The 22,727-nt window shown below is 35.7% G+C and overlaps 3 protein-coding genes across 3 annotated transcripts; 1 reads left to right on the top strand and 2 right to left on the bottom strand.

Annotated features, from left to right (window-relative positions):
* Positions 1-2,246: 2,246 nt before the first annotated feature.
* On the top strand, positions 2,247-7,313 carry CCT3 (chaperonin containing TCP1 subunit 3). The gene is made up of 5 exons (XM_067777664.1): positions 2,247-2,383; positions 2,443-2,504; positions 2,595-3,094; positions 5,638-6,452; positions 6,513-7,313. Exons 1-5 carry the CDS (start codon positions 2,350-2,352, stop codon positions 6,731-6,733), a joined length of 1,632 nt encoding a protein of 543 aa, XP_067633765.1. The 5' UTR covers positions 2,247-2,349; the 3' UTR covers positions 6,734-7,313.
* Positions 6,532-8,626, bottom strand: Mettl4 (Methyltransferase like 4). The gene has a single exon (XM_067777669.1). It carries the CDS (start codon positions 8,474-8,476, stop codon positions 7,340-7,342), a length of 1,137 nt encoding a protein of 378 aa, XP_067633770.1. The 5' UTR covers positions 8,477-8,626; the 3' UTR covers positions 6,532-7,339.
* Positions 8,627-8,652: 26 nt separating this feature from the next.
* LOC137246618 (uncharacterized) lies at positions 8,653-10,002 on the bottom strand. The gene has a single exon (XM_067777673.1). The coding sequence runs from the start codon at positions 9,721-9,723 to the stop codon at positions 8,653-8,655; it is 1,071 nt and encodes a 356-aa protein (XP_067633774.1). The 5' UTR covers positions 9,724-10,002.
* Between the last annotated feature and the right edge of the window lie 12,725 nt (positions 10,003-22,727).

Here is a 22,727-nt window from a genome sequence, read left to right as displayed (position 1 = left end):
TTTAAATCGATATTAAATGACTTATGTACGTAAACTTTTAGGTAACTTTTAGTTTTTACGATTAAATAACTGTGTGTCTATTTTTTTTTCTTGTAATCTGTATGAAAATGTTCACATTTTCTAGATTAAAACGAGATAAATAAATAAATAAATAAATAAAAGATAGTTAAATAAAGACTCACCTCGGTCATTTGTGTCACTGCTGCCCCACTGGGCATGGTGAGCATTGGCATCGCCTCCGAGTAGGATGAAGTCATTTCGTGGATTTGCTGCTCTCACGAACTCCCTGAAATTATCCGGTGGTATTGAGCCTTGGTGATTGTGCGCTAGGTAGAAGGAAGCCAGTTTGAAGCTCCTCCCAAGCACCTTGACGCTAACCACTGTCAGGACCCGTCGCTAAAATTGGGTAGAAGAAAAACATTAAGAGTAGACTTAGCCAATATACATGTACGAAGCTTACCCTTTTCCTGACCGCTATAGAGCTTATAAGCTGGCGTCCGCAGGCCACAGATCCTATTGCCAGTGATCCACGGCTCCTGGACTAGTACAATGTCTACCGCACCTGATGACAGGTGCAGTAGGAGTGCAGCTGATGCTGCTTTGCAATGATGCAGGTTAATTTGAAGGACATTGATCATAGAATGTTTGCGCTCTCCTCCGTGAGCGTCGCATCCGAGTCGCCATCCCCAAGAAGCTGGCCCTCAGAGTACAACCTCCTCAGAGCCAAGCTTCCAGCCGAGCCTGACAAAGCGTAGCCAATACCTTCCTCGCCCTCGTCTACCTCCATCTCGTCTTCACTGGGGGAGGGGGGGGTTTACCCACCTCCGTGCGAGACTGAAGGTTGACCAAGGCCTCATCAGCCTTATAAACCTTAAGGCTTATATTTTTGAAGCCGTCGCTTACTTTGAAGTCCTGCTATTTTATCGCTTCGACGCTAGCGCTGTCGAGCAACAGGACTATCTGCACCGTGGCCCGTTTAGATTTCTCCACGCTGACCAACTTCCAGTTCTTGGTAGGTAGACCAGGGTTATACTCCTGTAGCAGCTCCAGAATGTCAGCTGGGACCGTTGGCGTCACTGGAACCCAGGTTCTAGCCCTTGATCGTGAGGGGATATCACGCGCCTCCACTACCTTGAGGCGCTCCCCCGGATATACCCCCCTATCAGCGTGACGGCGGCTCTATAGAGGTTTACCGACCTGGCGTCCTTACAGGCAATTAGTTGACATTGCCTTGGAACCACCCTGTATCGGTGTAGAATGCGGTGGAACAGGGTTGTCTTTTTTAACCTTGACGGCCACCGTAGCGAGCGCGGCCTCGATCCACTTCCACTGTTGTTTCGGAATCCTGCCATCTTCGCTGCTCTCATCTATAAAGCCAATGATCTGCCGACTTTTGGCAATTTCGGCGAAAGACCGCGTCTAGCCTTCCTGCGTCTTGGCCCTTTTCTGTGCCGTGGTATTGGATTCATCCATGGACCGCTGGCGTTTCGAGGTTTCCTCACTCTCGACCCAGTCCATCCTGAAGTCCGGCAGCTTTTGTTTCGCCCAAACAAGATCACACCGCGCCTTCTCACAGTCCTCCGCAGACACTTCCCCCTCCATTATCGGCGAGGAGGCATTCCTGCGCAGGATCCGGGCAGCCCAGCGCTTGTCTTGGTGACTGGGCGTTTTTAGTCCCTTGGCCGTAGAGCTGGGGGTCAATTCCGTAACTGTGAAAAGCTGTAAAATGTACACTCATTGAAAACTCATTTGCACACACAATTTACACTTTAAATTTTCATGCGATTCTGTTAATTATTGTGTACATTGTTTTGCTGAATAAGCGCTGAATGTAAAAGCCTTATGTCAGTGAGACAATATTAATCAAACGCCATGAAAATAAAAAAGTCATTCTGCAACAGTGCGTTTGAGTTTTGAATGTCAGAATAGTGTACACTGGCTGCCAAGAAAACTCACATAGTTTTTATCAGTGAGTTTTTTAGTTCACAGTTTTGCTTTACAGAATCAGAATTTCAAAGTTTACACAATTTCTTTTGTACACTTTAAAACTCACAGTTAGCGAATAGGGCCCCTGGCGACCCCCACATCCCTGGGGCAATGGAGAAATAGAAAGATTTATCGCTTTTATGAATTCACAATGGTGTTGTCATTCGGCTATCTGAAATTTTTTCACCATTGTTGTCCCCACAATGTTTTTTGCATTCACAATGGATTTGTGATTGATATGGTGACATGTGACATGTGACATAACCTCACAAAACATTGTTGTTGTCATTGAAAAACCTTTTGATTAACTGCACGCGAACTCTGCATTGAAAATTTATTGTACGTGAATAAAAAAACTGAAAAATGTTTGGAGGACAACAACCAATACTTGTGCTAAGTAAGTAGCAATTGTTTTCAACGCAATAATATAGATTTAACTATTTTGTATGCACTCAGGTCAGAATACAAAGCGTGAATCGGGACGTAAAGTGCAGCTGGAGAACATCAATGCCGGAAAGGTAAGCAGATGTGTGACTCATTTTCGTACAACGATATTAGACAATGCGTTTTGAGCATATGCAATATCTAACCAATTTTCACATTAAAAGGCTATTGCTGATGTCATTCGCACCTGTCTGGGTCCTCAGGCGATGTTAAAAATGCTTATGGACCCTATGGGTGGTATTGTGATGACCAATGATGGCAATGCCATATTGCGCGAAATCACTGTTCAACATCCAGCTGCTAAGAGTATGATTGAAATCGCACGTACACAGGATGAAGAGGTGGGTGATGGAACTACTTCTGTAATCGTGTTAGCCGGAGAGATGTTAGCCGCTGCCGAACCATTTTTACAGCAACAGATTCATCCCACTGTAATTATCCGTGCATATCGCGAGGCTTTAGAAGACATCATAAAACATTTGCAATCTGATCTAAGTGTGACTCTTGATGTGAACAACAAGGATAAAATGGCCGAGGTAGTTAAGGCTTGCGTAGGCACCAAATTTATTGGTAAATGGTCAGATTTAGCAGTCAAAATTGCTCTCGACGCTGTTGAGACTGTAGCGTTGAATGAGAATGGTCGTCTGGAGGTTGATATAAAGCGGTAAGCAATTGAAGTATACTTATACTCAGCTGAGCAGCGCTCACAGAGTATATTAATTTTGTTCGCATAACGGTACCCCGTAATGGCATTAACTACTAATCGAAATAGATATAGACTTCTATATATCAAGATCTGGGCGAAAAAAGAAATTCATTTCGCCATGTCCGTCCGTCCGTCTGTCCGTGAACACGATAACTTGAGTAAATTTTGAGGTATCTTAATGAAATGTGGTATGTAAGTTCCTGGGCACTCATCTCAGATCGCTATTTAAAATGAACGAAATCGGACCATAACCACGCCCAATTTTTCGATATGGAAAATATCGAAAAACCGAAAAAGTGCGATAATTCATTACCAAAGACGGATAAAGCGATGAAACTTTGTAGGTGGGTTAACCTTATGACGCAGAATAGAAAATTAGTAAAATTTTGGACAATGGGCGTTGCACCGCCTACTTTTATTTTTTGTTTGTTTGTTTATTACGGTCTTTAAGACCTAGTTTAAAATAAATAAAAATTTGTTTCATTACATGCTAAGTGATTTACAATATATAAATAATTTTTCTTTAAACTTCTTAATATTTTCACAATCTTTAATCGCAGTAAGTAATTCATTATAAATTTTATACCCTACGTATTCTAGGGTCTTCTTTGCGAACTCAGTGCTTACTCTAGGCAGTCTTATATTTTTGCAGTACCTAGTTCCATAGTTATGGATCTCATGATTATATTTTATTTTATTACTAAGGTAGCTCGGTAACATTCCCAATCTTGCATGGTGTATAAACTTCAATGTAAAATAAGTTATTGACTGTTTTATACTGAGCCAATTTAGCCTATTCAGCATTATAATTTTTGTTGTTCTAGGAGGGCATCGTAGAATTAACCGCATTGCTTTGTTTTGTTGTATTTGCAGTTTTTTAATTTGCATTTCATTCGCTAACAGAAGGATTGTAGGGCAATAGATAAAATGTGGTTCAATAATTAAACGATACACCAAAATTTTGTGACGTTGGTTAATATGTTTGCATGTTCTGTACATGAATCCTATCTTCTGAGCAATTATTCTTTCAATATAGTTTATATGTTCGCCAAAGTTTAAGTTATCATCAATCATAACTCCTAAATACCTCATTTCTTTTACTCTTTGAATTTCACAGTTTTTACCTTCAACGTTATATTGTTTAAATCGTTGCGGCGTATGATGGTCTGATTTTTGCAAAATATGAACTTGGTCTTATCTACATTTAACTTCATTTTTCTAAGGTACAACCATTTGTATAAGGAGTCAAGAACTTCCTGTATTTTGTGCATAGCACCGTCCGCATATGTATCGCTGATGATGAGCAAAGCATCATCTGCAAACAAGCTTATTTTACAATATTTTAAACATCCTTTAATATCATTGATATACAATGTAAATAATATCGGTGCAAGTAACGAAACTTGTGGCAATCCAATATTTACGTCCACAATCGATGAAACTGCTTTTCCGATTATTGTCCTCTGCTTTCTTTCTTTCAAATAACTTCTGAACCATTCCAGGGCCTTGCCCCTGATGCCAATTTTAAACATAAAGTCTAAAAATTTCAATCTATCAACTGTTTCGAAAGCCCGTTTCAAATCTAAGAAGACAGACATTTCAACTTTTTTGTCTGATATATTTTCTTTCCATTCTGCAATTACCATGTTAAGCGCTGTTCCACATGAATGGCTTTTTCTAAATCCCGGTTATTCTGGTATAATCACTTTGTGTTTGTCTAGAAATGCCACCAGTTGATTTTTCACCACTACTTCAATAATTTCATCTGCGGATAAAGTATTGGGCGTAGCTCCTCCGGTTTTACTGTGCTGTTTACTTTTTCCACGGGTACTATTGATGACACTTTCCAGCAATTAGGAACAATGCCACTGTTTAGGGATTCATTAGTAATCTCTTTGAAAAAGTTACCAATGTACACCATGGCATCCTTGAAGACACCCTCAGATAAGAGCTTCTCTCCACCGTATTTGTTTTTAAATGACTGGGTGGTATTCATTATATCATCTAACTCGATGGCTTTGAAATGAAATGATTCACTTGTGGTAAAATGATTTGCGTACAGTTCGTCCGTTCTGGGCAATACTATCATTAATTTCTACTATACTCTGCACAAAAAAGTTGTTTAGGGCATTAGCTATATCCTGTCCCTTCTCTAGACATTTCCCATTAATTGCAAGGTCTTTAAGACACTTCCACCACATCTGCTTCATGTTTCCGCCATTGTTGAGCACTCTGTCTTCCATGTACTTCTTCTTTTTATAATTAATGGTACTTTTGTATATTTTCTTAATAGCATTATAATCATCCCAGTATCCAGTAATTTTGGCAATATTATAAAGATCTAATTTTCTTTTGTGTAGAAATAGTAAAATAAGATAGTTTAAAAGTTTTGCAAGCTGTAATTTGGCAGCTGAGTATGTAATGTTCGGTTACAACCGAACTTAACCTTCCTTACTTATTTTATTTGCAGTTAAATAAAAATTTTTGTAAATTTTACATAGATACGCTAAGGTGGAAAAAATTCCGGGTGGTAGCATTGACGAGTCATGTGTATTGAAAGGCGTCATGATCAATAAAGATGTTACTCATCCAAAAATGCGCCGACACATCGAAAATCCACGTATTGTACTTTTAGATTGTTCACTGGAATATAAGAAAGGAGAAAGTCCAGCAAATGTAGAGATAATAGGTGAACAGGACTTCACGCGCATGTTGCAAATTGAAGAAGAATTTGTGCAACGTATTTGTGCCGATATCATCGCTGTAAAACCCGATATTGTGTTTACGGAAAAGGGTGTTTCCGATTTGGCTCAGCATTACTTGTTAAAGGCTGGTATCACAGCTATTCGTCGTCTACGCAAAACAGATAATTTACGCATTGCACGTGCTTGTGGTGCAACAATTGTTAATCGCACGGAGGAATTGACCGAGAAAGATGTTGGCACTGGTGCAGGCCTGTTTGAGATAAAAAAAATTGGTGATGAGTACTTTACATTCATTACTAATTGCAAAGACCCAAAAGCGTGTACAATCTTGCTACGCGGTGCTTCTAAAGACATATTAAATGAAACAGAACGCAATTTGCAAGATGCTCTGCATGTCGCCCGTAATTTGGTGATAGAGCCACGTTTGGTTGCTGGTGGCGGTGCTATTGAAATGGCTGTATCACAATTATTATCGCGTAAACAGCGTAAAGGACCTTATATTGCTGTAGCACATGCTTTGGAGATCATACCACGTACGTTGGCACAAAACTGTGGTGCTAATACCATACGTACTCTGACAGCTTTGCGTGCCAAGCACGCATCACATTCGGGTAAGATCGCCAGTAAGAAAGTTTAATATTTTATGTATTTATTACTATCTGTTGTTTAAGGTGATGGTGTTTGCACTTGGGGTATCGATGGTGAATCTGGTGAAATCGTTGACATGAATGTCAAAGGTATATGGGAACCTTTAGCCGTGAAAATGCAAACATATAAAACCGCTGTGGAGACTGCCATTTTGCTTCTGCGTATTGATGATATTGTATCTGGCTCCAAAAAGAAAGGTGACAATGTCGGGAATCCAGCTGCAGCTGCGCAAGGCCAAGAATAATTTATATTCCATAACAAAAGCAGCATGAGTAAAAAATTATATTATAACATAACCATCTATTTTACCTTATTTTATAAAATCAACTATCCTTTAGGTCGGGTTTTAGCTGAAAGTTACAAAAACAAAGGAGACATAATTTTTCTATCGGTAATTCTTTATTAGTTCTTAAAAAATATGGTTGGTTAGGAACTTTGAACCATCATCTTCAAATGTTTAAACATTTTTTACATATGATATCATTTTTTGTTTTATTTAATGCTAAATCGATTTTTAAAAAATATGTTAGGAACTCTGAACCGTCTTCAAATGTTGAGACATTTTTTTCACACGATTTCGTTTTTGTTAGCTTAATTCTTAAAAATATGTTAGGAACTTCAAACCGTCTTCAAATGTTTAAACATTTTTTACACACAATACCATTTTTGTTTCGTTTAATTCTTAAAAATATGAATAGGAACTTTGAATAGGAATCTTACTGGAATGCACTTCGAGCACACACTTCTATGTCCTAACTTACATATGTAACTTTCGCTTTCTCATAAACATAACAATAAAACTGAAAATATTTATATAATATAAATATTCGATTGTTTCAATGTAAAATTCTTAATTATCGATTGAGCTGTACAGTCGGTCGTCCATTAATTTCAGTACTTCTAATCCGATAGAAGTGAATTGCGGCTGTAAATACCGCGCAAAAATCTCTAAGCAATTGGGTTGCTCCGGTAACATCTCACTTAACCACGGTAGGATGGGCGGCTTGTGTGAATGTACAATACTTGGTACACTAACAAGCGCTTTCACTTGCTGCAAACTGTCTGTAAAATTCTGCGTACTTTCCATATGACACGCTATGTAGAGCATCTCAAATGGTTGCTTTTTCACTCCACTGATATCGATTGATCTAATTAATTTCCCACTGGTATTTAATTTTAACCAATACAATTTGTGTTGCAGCCGCAAGTGCCACGTTGGTAACAATTCATCTACAATTGCGCGCTGATGCTCCCGCGAATTTGTACACCAAATTGCAACTATGCTCCGTTCATGTATCAACTGTTTAATAGGCATTTGACTTAGCTGCTCTATGTTGAGCATTTGATATCCCAACTCTTTCCGAGCACGTTTCAAACGTCTAATGTATTTGTTACGCCACGGTGGATCTAAAACAATTAGGTCAAAGTGTTCCGAACTAGACAGTAGTTGAGGTAGTAGTTTCGGTAACTCCATGACATCACAATTAAAAAAGCGGCAATTTGGCGGTATGAGATAAGAATAATTACCAAAGCGACAATGTTGATATGTGGTAGTAGTGTTAGCGCCATTGAATTGCGGAAAATCGTCTGTACCGATTTCTTCCCAAAAGCGCGGGAATACTTTACTGTCTACGATTATATTTGGACGCTCAAATATTTTTTGTTTGTTTAATTGTTGCACAAAATCCTCGGCCATTATTTGTATACTTTGGAGTTCTGTAATTGCCTCAAACTTATCCAGTTTTCGCTTGTTCGATTTGCTTGGCTTTGCTGCAACACTCGTGTCTCCATTATCGACCTCCGACTGCTGTTTGGCATTGGCATGTCTGCTGTCACTGGGGCGTTCATGGAAGTAGAAAAGTTCTGGACATAGCTTAAACTTTTCTGCTCCATTCGAGATAATCTCCTTGTTATACATATTATTAATTAATTCTCGGTGATCGAGATATATGGCGGTTATATTATTACGTATTACAATTTTACGCATTTTTAGGTACACAATTTTTAGCTTTTGCCGATTTTGGCCCGTATACTATATGCAGTTTCTTATTGCTTTTGTATGTTGGCTTATGCGCTTTGTGCTAGTTTTTGCGCTGTCAGCAACAGCTGTTTTAGTTGACGTTACTTTGTGCAATACAACATACAAATGATGGTCAAGAAATACTAATCGTATCTTGGCTTCCCATGTCTATTAAAATCCAATAGATCATCAGTTGAATGTCTCGCTATGAATGTTATAATGTCTTGCACAGTGCGTGTACAACCACAATATTCTACCAAATTAGTCTTATTGTTTCTTCTAATATAATAGATTGTTGGGTAATACCATGCGTAATACTGTAGTGGCAAATAATTGGCTTCTGCATTCATTTTTACAATAATTATGTCCTCGTCTTGCAATAGATTCCCCACTTCTTCGAGGATTGGCATTAATGCAAACGAACAGGGACATTTCTCACCATATAATACTAATAATATATCGATATCACTTTTAAGCACTAACTGCTCGAAATTTTCTGCTACACAAACACGTACAAACCCGTCTTCATCATCTTCTGGCAATGGTTCGGACTTAAACAGTTCACCATTCATTAGTTTAAGACTAAATTGTTTTAAAGTAACTTCATTGAGCGGGCCGACTAGTTGGTAAATGCGATGATCGGTATCTACTGCATATACATCGGGCCATCGATGCTTGTTGAAGCCAAGTTTTTTGTAACGCTTCCAATAGGCTTCGTTACCGGGACGGTAATGTAGTACGGCTTCATAGTTTTCAAAATCTGTCACAGCAAAACATATATCACCACCGTAATGAATAGCCGATTGGAAGAGCATATCGGTATAGTGGCACAATTGGGATGCATATTTTTTAAAGCTATGAAACATAATTATATATGGAAATCCGGATGTCTCGATAGTTTCAGTTGATTCTAGATAGACAATGTGATCTTCATAGTGTTTGTATAACAGTCTTTCAAGTTCGGTGGTGGTTGTATCTAAACTTTCTGTTGCAGGAATTGATTCCTCTAATGCCTCCCTAAGCTGCGCCGTCGTAATTTTTCCATATAATCCAAATCCAGTTGGATCATCATCATCTGATTCTTCTTCTGTGTAATATAATTCAGATGAGTTATCATCATTATTCTCACTTGATGAACTTTTAAGATGATTTGTTGTGTATATATCGTGTTTTCTTTTGCATCCATTCGTTTTTGCCACCGCTACCTGCTCCATAAAAGTAGATTTGTTGAACTATGTATTGCACAATTATTTGCTATTTTGATTTTTCGTATGCTATTGTTGTTAGTTTCACCGTTGGAAAGTTGTTTACTTTAATTTATTGTTTAGATATGTACGGATATCCTATTGGAAGCCCTTTCTCGAATTTTGTAGCAGACATGCCAAAAGCCAAATGTATACAAATAGATAAATGTAAAATGTATACAAATGGACAGGTAAGAACAGTCATTTGTCAAAGGGATATTTTTGCCCACATCCACCCACATCAAGGGGCGCTTTCAGTGAACACTATTTTTGTTCATACGTTGCAAACATGTTTTCTTCAGTTGAGTGATAGAAAATTTGTTCTGTGAACGAAGAGTTGAGCCAGTGCGCGGACTTTGAAAAAGATAATGTTGGTAGACGAAAAATGCAAATAGTGGTAGAAGTTGATAGATTTTTTTTTCCAAGAAAACAATAGCTACAGTTTATATTTGTACAAAACAATTCATAATTTATTGTAAAACAAATAAAGTACATTTCACAGAAATGACACTTAAAAAAACATGTAAACAAAACAAAAAAATACATGTAAATTTATATATACATAGCTTATGCCTATATGATAGTTGCTTTTTCCTGTATTTCAAGCTTGAAACACCCTGCAAAAATTGTTGGATTATGTGTTCCATTTTCTTCGTGTTGGAGTACACTAACAATTGCCGTCTTTTAGTGAGTTTTACAGCTCCGGCTCACGCTCAATTCTCATGGGAATGCTCTGGATCATTGAGAGACTTGAGAAGCAGATGTCGTGAAATTTTCGCACCCGTGAAATGTGATATACAGATGTCGCCGCTGTTTTTCATTTAACTCATACGGCGAAAGGCTAAGCAGCGACATCTATTTTTGAAAAAGTAGGTATATTAAAGGCCGCGTTGCCAACCTAAAAAGAAGTAATTAACAAATTATCTGGCTCATAAATTGAACCAGACTTCTATTTGGATTTATCTGGCTCAAATCGTTGTTGTTGCATTTACATGCAAAATTATTTATCTGGCTCAGGATTTTGCCACCGGATGATAGCTAATATTCCTTTGCAATGCGTTTGCGGACCACCATCAGCCGATCATTGCTCGTTTTTTAACCACCGTGATCACGACACGATGACGATCGAACAGAGTTGCCAAAAGTAAAATATTGCATACAAATAACTGATAATAAAATTTTACTATTGCAACTCTGATAAAATGCAACCGCGCACTGGTTTTATGTTTACATACTATAGTATAGAGAAATATTAGTTTTTTATTCACGCAAATGCTAAATAACAAGAATATTCGTACTATAAAATATAAAAGTTGTATTTCCCCTCTCCATTTACGTTCATTTTAAATAAAATTCACTCCGATAATTCTTTCCGACACAATTCCTCTTTAGTACTTTGGCATATGATTCTCTGTGGGTGCTCCATGGAGTAGTACAGTGCAATTACGTTGGAAAGTACTCTCACGTACATACTCTATGGAATACTCACAAACAAAGCGAGAGTGGGATCATCTACTCCTCTCCTAGGACATCGCAATGTTAATTGGAGCAAATTTTTTGTATGAATACAGATTAGTTTTGAAACACTCCTATGCTCCTAAAGGAGTATTCCTTACACTATTTATGGAGTATTCGCGTTTTTGAAGGGTACTGACGAAAATTTACGTCGTAATTACCACAACAATTTTCCAATGTACCAAAAATACTGCCACAAAATAACCGACGTTTTATGTTTTTTTATGTTATCGTTTACTTAAAATTGTTTTTATTTTCGTTCAAAATCATTTCGTTCACAAAAAACTGATGAAAATAGCGCAGCAAAATATTTGCGTGCTCATTTACTACATTTATTTCATAAATAATTTTATTTCGTGTCTGAATTTGTGCACAAATTTTTCAAAATTTTTAGTTTGGTTAGTGTCACCTCTTAGTGTTATTTGGGTGTGCTCGGCAATTAAATACGTTTACCTAATGATCGCTGTATTTGGTTTCAATGCGAATTTATTGAAATGTTGGTAGATTTTTGGGCTTTGGTGGTAGAAGTGGTAGAAAATGAAAATGGGTCAAAAAGTTGGTAGATTTACCAATAAAGTGGTAAAGCCCGTGCACTGAGTTGAGCCCATGATACTGTACGATGCCACTGCCAAATGAAATATACATTTGAAATTTTAAGGAGGACTATTAAATTATTTTTTTAGCTTCACCATAATATTAAGAGGAAAATTTTATTGAGAAACAATACTTTAAAATGTTAAAGAACTGACAACCAGCCAAATAAACACGTTGGACAAATGTAGCCCAGTACTCTTACCTGAAATTCCGGCCTTTGAACGACCAGTAACAAAAATTATAGGCAAAAATAATGGTGCATGCCTATATTTAGGCGAAACAATTTGCCGATACCTTGCCAAATTATATAATATTTGATTGGTATGTAAAATCCTCCTCCATTACCTCTTGCACGATCTTTTATAACGACATTAGCTGCGTTTTTTTTACATCTATAGACGTTTACGCTTAAATTATTTTTTTGTTTTGTTTTGGGAATTGAATCTTTCAATTCCAAAAATGGCAAGAGGACCCTTAAATTGCCTCTTAAATCGCCAGGTTAACAAACGTATAAGGGTAATATACTTGCAACATTTAGACGTGTCTAGGCAGCTAACACATATCGCAAAGTAAAACCCCGTAGCACAAAGGTGTTTCCTTCTAAATGTTAAGTTTTAATATATGGCTTGTTGCCATGTGCTTTTTCAAGATTTGTAATTTCTCGTGAATTATATTTTTGTGTCAGTATTACTATGTTTACTCTGTTCATGAATTTTTATGTACATTTATATAGTAGCTTTAAGTTACAGCTTACTATTTTCTCTCCCAACCAGCAAGTGGTACCCCCATCAAGCCCAAGCCAGTGGCCTCAGACATCCTCCAATTGTTATAGAAATATTAATGTGACAAATTGATGCGCTAAATCATCCAGCTAGTGCAATTTGTAAAAACATGTTTATTTATGTAGATTTTTAATAATTGTGAAGCCTTAAAGTCATCCAGATACTGCCATGTTTTCCCATTTAATATTTTATCCATGTGAATAATCCATGTGTATGTCTCTATAATTTCAATGTGTATAGCAGCCAGGCGCGAATCTACGGGGAGGGAGTGAAATAGGGGACATTTCATGAATACCGCTTTTATAAAAATAAAACAAAATTTATGAAACTTTTTGATACCATTTCCCCATTAAATGTTGAGTAGGACTAATTACGCAATTAATTTTCATTTTACAGTTTTGTAGCTCCGTTATGTCATGCAACTGTGATACAAAAATTTTTGTAGATCCGTTATATCAAGCACCGTTTTGGGTAATTCCCATCTTGTAGCTCCGTTGTATCATACGACGCTTTGTATCTCCAGTTTATCATACGATTATGATAGTAGCTTTAGAGTAAATTTGATTTTAATATTCCACATAATTATATTTTCCATTTTGTTAACTCTGTTAGTCAACCACTAATTTTCATTTTACAGTTATGTAGTTCCGTTATATCATGAACTTATGGTAATTTTACCGCTTGTTTCTCCATTATATCATACGATTATGATAGTAGCAAAGTAAATCTGATTTTAATATTTCACATAATAACAAAGTTTTTTATTCATAAACGAGAGTTTATTTAAATATCTAAAATATAATTCTTTTAAGTAATACAAAATATATTTTCTTTACACGACAATACTACATCAAACGAATGTGTACTTATTACGCGGACATTTCTAAAAACACGATGTTACTTCTTCGGCTGAATACTTGCAGGTGCGCTTAAACTTTATATGGACTGCTAAGCGGCAAACTTTAAATACACCTCTGAAATTGCTGCGCATAAAATTTGTACTGCTAAATTTCAATACGCATTCTTTGTTTGTAGTTTTAAGTTGCTTCCATTCATTTATTTGAATGAAAGTTTACCTTGGCCCGGCTCATTTAGAAGCTATAACGCCATAACTAATTCTTATTTTTCAGATTTCTAACTTGGTTTCTTTAACAGAAGTTTGATGCCTTAAAAGTAGCCATATTGATTCACAATTGCCGTCTTTAAGTGAGTTTTACAGCTCCGACTCACGCTCAATTCTCACGGGAATGCTCTGGATCATTGAGAGACTTAAGGATCAGATGTCGTGAAATTTTCGCACACGTGAAATGTGATAGACAGATGTCGCCGCTGTTTTTCATTTAACTCATACGGCGAAAGGCTAAGCAGCGATATCTATTTTTGAAAAAGTAGGTATATTAAAGGCCGCGTTGCCAACCAAAAAAGAAGTAATTAACAAATTATCTGGCTCACAAATTGAACCAGACTTCTATCTGGATTTATCTGGCTCAAATCGTTGTGGTTGCATTTACATGCAAAATTATTTATCTGGCTCACGATTTTGCCACCGGATGATAGCTAATGGCTAATTCCAAAGTTCGCTAACACTACCTCGCGTTCCAATGATGCATATGCATGTTAAATTTCTATCCGTATCTGGATCACGCTTCATTGGAACGCAGCATAAAACTCCCTCGCAAAAAATCCTAAAACCCCTTCAAAAAACGCGAGTACTCTATAAATAATGTAAGGAATACTCGTTTGGGAGTATAGGACTGCTCCAAATCTAATCTGTATTCATACAAAAAATGTGCTCCAATTAACATTGCGATGTCCTAGGAGAGGAGTAGGTGATCCCACTCTCGCTTTGTTTATGAGTATTCCATACTTTCACTGTAGTACTCCATGGAGCACCCACAGAGGATCATATGCCAAAGTACTAAAGAGGAATTGTGTGGGAAAGAATTATCGGAGTGAATTTAATTTAAAATGAAGGTAAATGAAAAGGGGCAATACAACTTTTATATTTTTTACTACGAATATTCTTATGTTATTTAGCATTTGCGTGAATAAAGAAACTAATATTTCTCTATACTATAGTATGTACACATAAAACCAGTGCGCGGTTGCATTTTATCAGAGTTGCCATAGTAAAATTTTATTATCAGTTATTTGTATGCAATATTTTACTTTTGGCAACTCTGTTCGATCGTCATCGTGTCGTGAACACGGTCGTTAAAAAACGAGCAATGATCGGCTGATGGTGGTCATAGTGTACATAGGTACACTATGATCATTGTAAATTTTACCAAGTGGCGCAACTAACTGCTGATCGGTGAAAATTCGCACATTCACACGAACAGTTCTCGACTCAGTTTCAAAACAAAACTTTAGATTATTTAACTCAAATTTTAAGGTGAGATAATCTTTACGAATTTATGTACATAGAATATATAAGGCGTTTTTGTTGTTATTAAAACAGTAGTTTTATTTTTATTAAAGCTTTTATCAATTTTTTTTTTAATTTTGAAAAAACTCCGAACACCATTCTTTCATTTTATGACATTCGACTGCCTAGTCCACTGCCTTCCACTCTATTCGCAACATAACCCCTGTTTAAGTTGCCAAACTATATAGTAAACAAAGACTATGATGGTTTGTTAGAGTACTCCAACATGAAGAAAATGGAACACGTAATCCAACAATTTTTGCAGGGACAGTATCAAGGCGCAGAAAAGTATGCAACATTTATTACCATTGTAAACAATGTTTATTACCACATGCTCACTAAGGAATAACAGCTTACTTTGACATGGGACTTAGGCGGTTATTCCTTATGACTATACACTTGATACTGTTGTAGATTATTTTGGCGAACGAAACTTAGCGTTGGCGATTGTTGAAAATTTGGGACAGGTCTACAAAGCAGATTTTGCAGGGAGCCTAGTCTCTTGAATCGCAGATATGCGGATTTTGTGCAGTTTCACGAAGTCGACTCTCTCGCTGATCTTTCCAATTAACCCATTGAAGTTTAACTGTAGTATTCTAAAGTGTAACGGGGAGGACGTCGTCACTCTGGGGGTAAAATACGGTGATTGCGCCTAGGTAGTAGTAATATGGTGGGTCGCATTTACAGTTTAGGAGCCGGAGTACCCGGTGTTGAGCGTTTGGCTTGACAGCACGGTGCGACAAAAGCCTCGATGGGGGATAGAGCCTAGAGCATTGGGAGGATGTCGCAAACATATATACATATATTGTACTGGAAAACGATACACAGGATGTTAGGGACTAACATCCGCCTGTCGTAAGAGGCGACTAAATTACCAAATTCATTCAATGGGTTGTGTAGCGCAACCCTCTCAAGGGGTTGCCAGCGCAAAATATAGCATCTCAACCCAATTGTCAACCTCACCTACCCGTGGCGAATCCTCTTTCATTGACAGCCGAGGTTCTGAGGACCCCAAGTTCCACATGAAACTAGGGGGTGGGGAGGGCGGTATGGCCCAGAAGTCCGTGCCCGATATAGTCCGGCAGAGGAACATCAACATCGATAACACTTCCCAAAGCCTTCGGGGAGTGTCTTTATCGTTAATAAAACAACAACATAGGGACTAAGAGTCTGCCCTGTGTAAGGCAACCCTTATGATAAGTGTTGAGTGACCATAACATCAATCATTAAATATTAACCACGTCAATTTTTTGACCACACCAATCACTCACCATGAGGGTTACCTTCATAAACGTCACTTCGAATGACGCCAATTAATTTCGCGCATTCAACTCGTCAAGAAGCAAAGTTTTCAGCAGCTCACATATATATATATATATACATATATATTAAATTTTCTAAGTTTGTGAACATTTTTATATTCAGTAAAATAAAGTTTCAAAAGAATATATTTAAAGAGTAAAGTTCATCAGTTTCTTGTTTTGGTATTAGAAGCAGTGTATGTGCGAGAAGTCTACGCAATTAATATTGTGTGCTTTACTTAAGTTGCGCTAAAGCGTTTGGGCGATAACCTGCGTCAACTACGACGCAAGAATAAAGATGACCACGATGGTCATCTTACATGGCGACCGTGACGATGGTCGTCTTACATGGCGACCGTGGCCATGCCTGCGGCAAAAGATGGCTCCGGGGAAGAAGAAAATTCCCTGCAGTACAAAATCAATTTAAGGTTTTAAAAAAAAATATATATATATGTGCGTGGGGTTATGGACGAAAAAAGTGCGTGGTGGTTGTGCTAATGCAAAAATACGTAAAATAATATAAAAGACAAAGAAAAACGTTGCAAAAATTACATGAAGTAGCATAGAATCATAAAAAGACTACAAAACATTATAAATTACAAAAAGACTACAAAAAAAAAAATCATCTTAAAATTTCAAACACTACAAAAATTACAAAATTTCTAAAAAGTACAAACAAATATATATCAAAAGAAAAACTACAAAAATTATAAAATTTCAAAAAAAAAAAAAAACCAAAACTACAACGAAAAGTGGACTTTTACCCAAAAATTTACATTTAAAATACATATAAAAGAAAATATACATATATACATTTTTGAAAATATAAAGAAGTGTTAGAAAGTTGTGATGGGCTGGAACATACATACATATACATATGTATATATGAACAAAAATTTAATTTTTAATCGGCTGTACCATGCCATAACGGTGATATTAAAAACACAACCACCAGTGACGCCTTTACAGAGCACCGTTAATAGCGGTTAAATATAACCCCAAGCCATTTACTCATCCACAAAAATTCGAGAAAGCAAAAGAAGCAAAAAGACAGAAGCAAGAATGAGAGGCAGAGAAGCAGAAAAAGCATCAGTGGGTAACGGCAGCAAAGGAAGACAACAACAACAAATTTCAGCAGTATACAAGCAAAGGCAGCAAGCAAAGCAGAAAAAAGGGCGGTACAGTACCTTAAAATATACGTATATAAAATTTTAACTTTGTACATACGTAGGTAGTTTGGCTTTCTCAGTATAAATACATGTATACTATAAACTTAGCAACAATTTTTCGTAATACACATGTAGCCTTCGCATGTAGCAACACAATTTGACACTTTTGATTATAAACATACTTTTCTTAAACATTTGTTTACTACGCATGTAGCAACATACTTTTTCTACTTTAAAGACAATAACATGTTAAACTAATTAAATTAAGAAATTGAATTTTTCAAATTACTTACATACATAAAACAATTATATTGAAATATAAACATATAAACATTTAAATATCGCCAAAAATTCGAATGCACATTAAATATAATTTCAAATATACGGCCATCACATGCATATTATCACGCATATATTACTATATTCTTTCTTTTTCGAACATTAATATGGAACTGGAATTTTTTATTTTAAATGCGAACATTGCTTCGTAATAAATACAATCGAAAAAATATTTTTTTCAAATTCATACATTTTTTTTTAAAACATTTTTTGGAACGCAAATTATACATCAATTTTATATGTATAATACCAAAAATATCAAATCTTTTCGTCAAAATTTTGCGATAGTTATTCAAACCTAATCAATTTTGAAAAATTCTCATTGACTTTAAATATCAACATAGACGGGTTACAGTCAATCAGGGTAATGGTGAAAATTTATTTTATCGGTGAAAGCTTACTTTTCTCTTTTTCCAATTATTTCTTCGGAAATTAAGCATCATAGATATCTAAACATTTACATATTTTTTTGCAACAAATACAGTGCCATTCAAATAGTTAACAATTCCTTCGAAGCATCACACGAATACAGTGTATTCCAAATATTTCAACATATCTTACATTTGCGACTCTTTTCAAACTGTGTATTATATACAGTGTCTTTCAAATATCCCAACAGTTTTTTCTCTTTGCATTATTAAACGAATACAGTGCGGTTAAAATATTTCAACATTCACTTGCATTTACAAAATAAGTCTTAAATACAGTGCCTTTCGAATATGCGAATCTTTACCATTTACCAATTAACTCATCGATTTTGAATATTTCGAATATTCTCTGATTTTTAAACAAAAAAAAATTTTTTTTAAATTACAAACCACAATTACTGAGCGAATGAATAGTTTCAAATTCATTCTTATATAAACAGTGCCTACAGCGTTAGTTTTAACATTTTTCCGAATTTTTTTTATGAAACATTTTTTTTCTGCCACGGAGGTAAACATTTTCAATAAATGTAATAAAGTTTTCAGATGTCAGTTGTCAAATGTCAGATTTTGATTCCAATTTCAAAAATTTACGCTCTAATTTCACTAAAGTTACTAAACGAGTTTTAAATAACCGATCTATCTCAGCGAAAAAATCAATAGAATATGAAGATGCTTTAATTAAAAGCTATAACCAAATAATAATACAAGTAAACTCATATTTTGAAAATCGAGATAAGCCTAGTTCAATAATCGAAAGTTTGTCAAAGTGCAGAGAACAACTCACTAAATGTTTTTCTAGAATTAACTGCAATATAAAAATACCCAAAGATCTTTCTGAATTAATACAAGAAAGCGAATCAAGTTCTGATTTTGACACTGAGGAAGAATTATCTGACGCATCGACAACTTCAGCTTACAAAGCTAGTATTATTAAAAAAAGTCACGTATCTTTTCTTGAGGATTTCCCTGGATTTTCCAATTCACTCCACAATAATAATTTAGACACAATTAGCGAAGAACAACCAACAATGGCGACTTCAGAGCAAAAGAAAACTTTTATAACTATGTGTGCATCCATAATTAGAGAAAACTACAGCGGCGATCCGCTTTCACTTGCATCCTTTATAGATAAAATAGTTTTGATAGAAGATTTGATGGAAGAAAATTTGACAAATACTTTCATTTCGTTTATAAAATCCAAGTTAGAAGGGAAAGCGCGTGAGGCAATTCCAAATGAAGTAACAACAATTCAACAAATAAAAGATGCATTAAAAAGTAGAATAAAACCTGACAACTCAAAAGTTGTTGCAGGAAAAATTGCATCGTTAAAAGTTTTTAATAATAATCATACTGAATTCGCTAAACGTGTTGAGGAACTCTCCGATGCTTTAGAACGATCATTAGTTATAGAAGGAATGACTCAGGAAAAAGCGCACGAAATGGCAGTCGAACAAACCGTCAACGTTTGTCGGCTTAACACTCGCTCAGACCTAGTAAAATCAATTTTAGCGTCAACTACGTTTACTGACTCTAAGGATGTAGTTGCGAAAATGATCGTAGAACAAAATAACCAAACAAGTGAAAGGCAGGTACTAGCGTTTAGATCACGTTATAACAGGCAAAATAATAGTTTTCGAGGTAACTTCAGGTCAAATCAATATAATAGGAACAACTTTTCGAGGTACAACAACAATTTTAACAGAAACAACAATAGCAATTATAGGCATAATAACAACAATAATTATGGCTCGCGAAATAATGGTAATTTTTGAAATAACAATAGCAGGCCCGTAAACAGAAACAACAGCAATAACAACAGTAACAACAACAATCGACGTTCAAATACTACAAATAACGCTAGTGTACGCACTTTAAACGCCAACGGCCCTCAGGAGCGAACACTGGGGGACCAGAATCTGAATTAAATAACGTTTTTCAAAATAAATCAATTTATTGTTTAAACCTGAACTACTCAGATTTTATCGAACTGAATTGCAATGACTCTTTTAAAACATGCACTTTCTTAGTAGATACACAGGCTGACATATCAATTATAAAACTTTCAAGTTTAAAACAAAATGTTTCTATAAATAACAACAATATTATAAATATAACGGGTGTTACGACAGATACAGTTTCAACATTGGGTACCATTAAAACAGAACTTTTTTATTCAAATTTTTCAATTCCACATACTTTAAATGTAGTAGATGACAAATTCAATATACCGTCAGATGGTATTTTAGGCAAAGACTTTTTGAAAAAATACAATTGCATCATAGACTATGCAAACGAGAGCATAACAATTGGCATTGGCAAAAATATTCATAAAATTTCAATTTTACATAATACAACCGATAATACATTGATAATTCCTCCTAGATGCGAAGTTTATCGCTTATTTAAGCTGAAAAAATCTAAACATCCAGTTTTCATAGACGCACAGGAAATTTGTAGTGGTGTGTTCACCGCAAAGTGTATTGTTGACACCAACAATCCGATAATAAAGGTATTAAACGTCACTGACGAGGTAAAATACGTAAGAAATTGTAACATAGTTACGGATGAAATCACCAACTATAACGTGTATAAAATCAATGATCTTTCAAAAGATTCGAAAAGGTCAGAGGAATTAAAATCAATTTTAGAAAAACAAATGCCAAACTATGCCAAACCAAAACTTCTCGATTTATGTCTAAAATATGATGATATTTTTGCACTAAAGACCGATCGTATGACACTTAACAACTTTTATGAACAGAAATTACGATTGACAGATACAAATCCTGTTTACATAAAAAACTACCGTTTACCATATTGTCAGAGAGAGGAAATTAATAAACAAGTTGATAATTTATTGCAAAACGATCTTATAGAACACAGCTATTCCAACTATAATAGTCCATTGATACTTGTGCCAAAGAAAAACCCAAATGGACAGAAATCCTACAGGATGTGTGTTGACTTTAGAGCCGTAAACAAAAAATTGATAGCAGACAAATTCCCACTTGCACGAATAGACGATATTCTTGATAATCTAGGCAGAGCCAAATATTTTTCTACATTGGATCTGTATTCAGGTTTTCACCAAATCCCATTAAATAAAGATTCTAGAGACATCACTTCATTCAGCACTGATCGCGGTGCTTTTCGATGGAAAGTTTTACCATTCGGCTTAAACGTAGCTCCGAATTCATTCTCAAGAATGATGTCAATTGCCTTTTCAGGAATTTCTCCAAACCAAGCCTTTTTATATGTCGATGATCTTATAGTCATTGGGTGCAGCGAAGCTCACCATCTTAAAAATTTAGAACAAGTCTTTCAAACATGCAAAAAATTTAATTTGCGTCTTAATCCCGAAAAATGCAACTTCATGCGTTCAGAAGTCACTTTCCTAGGACACAAATGTTCGTCAAAAGGTCTACTTCCAGACGATTCCAAAATAATTGCAATAAAGAAATATCCGAAACCTTCCGATAAAGATGCAGTAAGACGATTCGTGGCATTCGCCAATTATTACAGAAGGTTTATACCAAATTTTGCTTCCATAGCAGCACCTTTAAATAAACTTAGCAGGAAAAGAGTGGAATTTAAATGGGATCAATCATGTGATATAGCATTTGAAAAACTTCGAAAATCTTTAATTTCTCCTCAAATTCTCCAATACCCAGACTTCAAAAAGGAATTTATAATTACTGTCGACGCTTCAAAAATTGGTTGTGGTGCCATTTTAAGTCAAAATAAAGATGGCATTGACTTACCAATTTGTTTCGCGTCCAAATCATTTAATAATTCAGAACAAAAGAAATCAATAATTGAGTTAGAGCTTTTAGCTATATTTTTTGCAATAAAACAGTTCAGACCATACATATATGGCACACACTTTACAGTCAAGTCCGATCATCGTCCATTAGTTTACTTGTTCAATATGAAAGATCCCTCTTCAAAACTTTCACGTATCAGACTTGAACTGGCAGAGTACAACTTCACTATTGAATACATAAAAGGTAAAACGAACGTAGGAGCAGATGCACTCTCTCGCATCACAATAGAAGAAAAAAAAAATTCAGGAACATCAATTTTAGCAGTACAGACAAGATCACAGACAAAACAAGAACAATTAATGCAACAAGAAATACTCAAAGAAGAAAAAGTAAAAGAAAAGATAAAATTACAAGTTTATGATAATTTTTCAAACAAATTTTCAAAGAAAATACCCAGAGCAAAATCCCAAATACGTTATGATAAAAGTGGTAAAATTACGAATTTTGAATTAAATGCGCATTTAAAACACAAAAAGATTGAGTTAATTAAGGTTGCGTGTGCTAACAAAATAATACATTTAGATGAATTACTTTTGAAGCTACAAAAAGAAGCTGGCAAGCGCAATATTAATATAATTGAATTGCAAAAAAATG

This window comes from Eurosta solidaginis, chromosome 1 (genome assembly GCF_040869045.1).
Source record: "Eurosta solidaginis isolate ZX-2024a chromosome 1, ASM4086904v1, whole genome shotgun sequence".
Lineage (NCBI taxonomy): Eukaryota > Metazoa > Arthropoda > Insecta > Diptera > Tephritidae > Eurosta > Eurosta solidaginis.
Note: the sequence above shows the minus strand (reverse complement) of the source record. Positions and strands in the feature narration are given on the sequence as shown.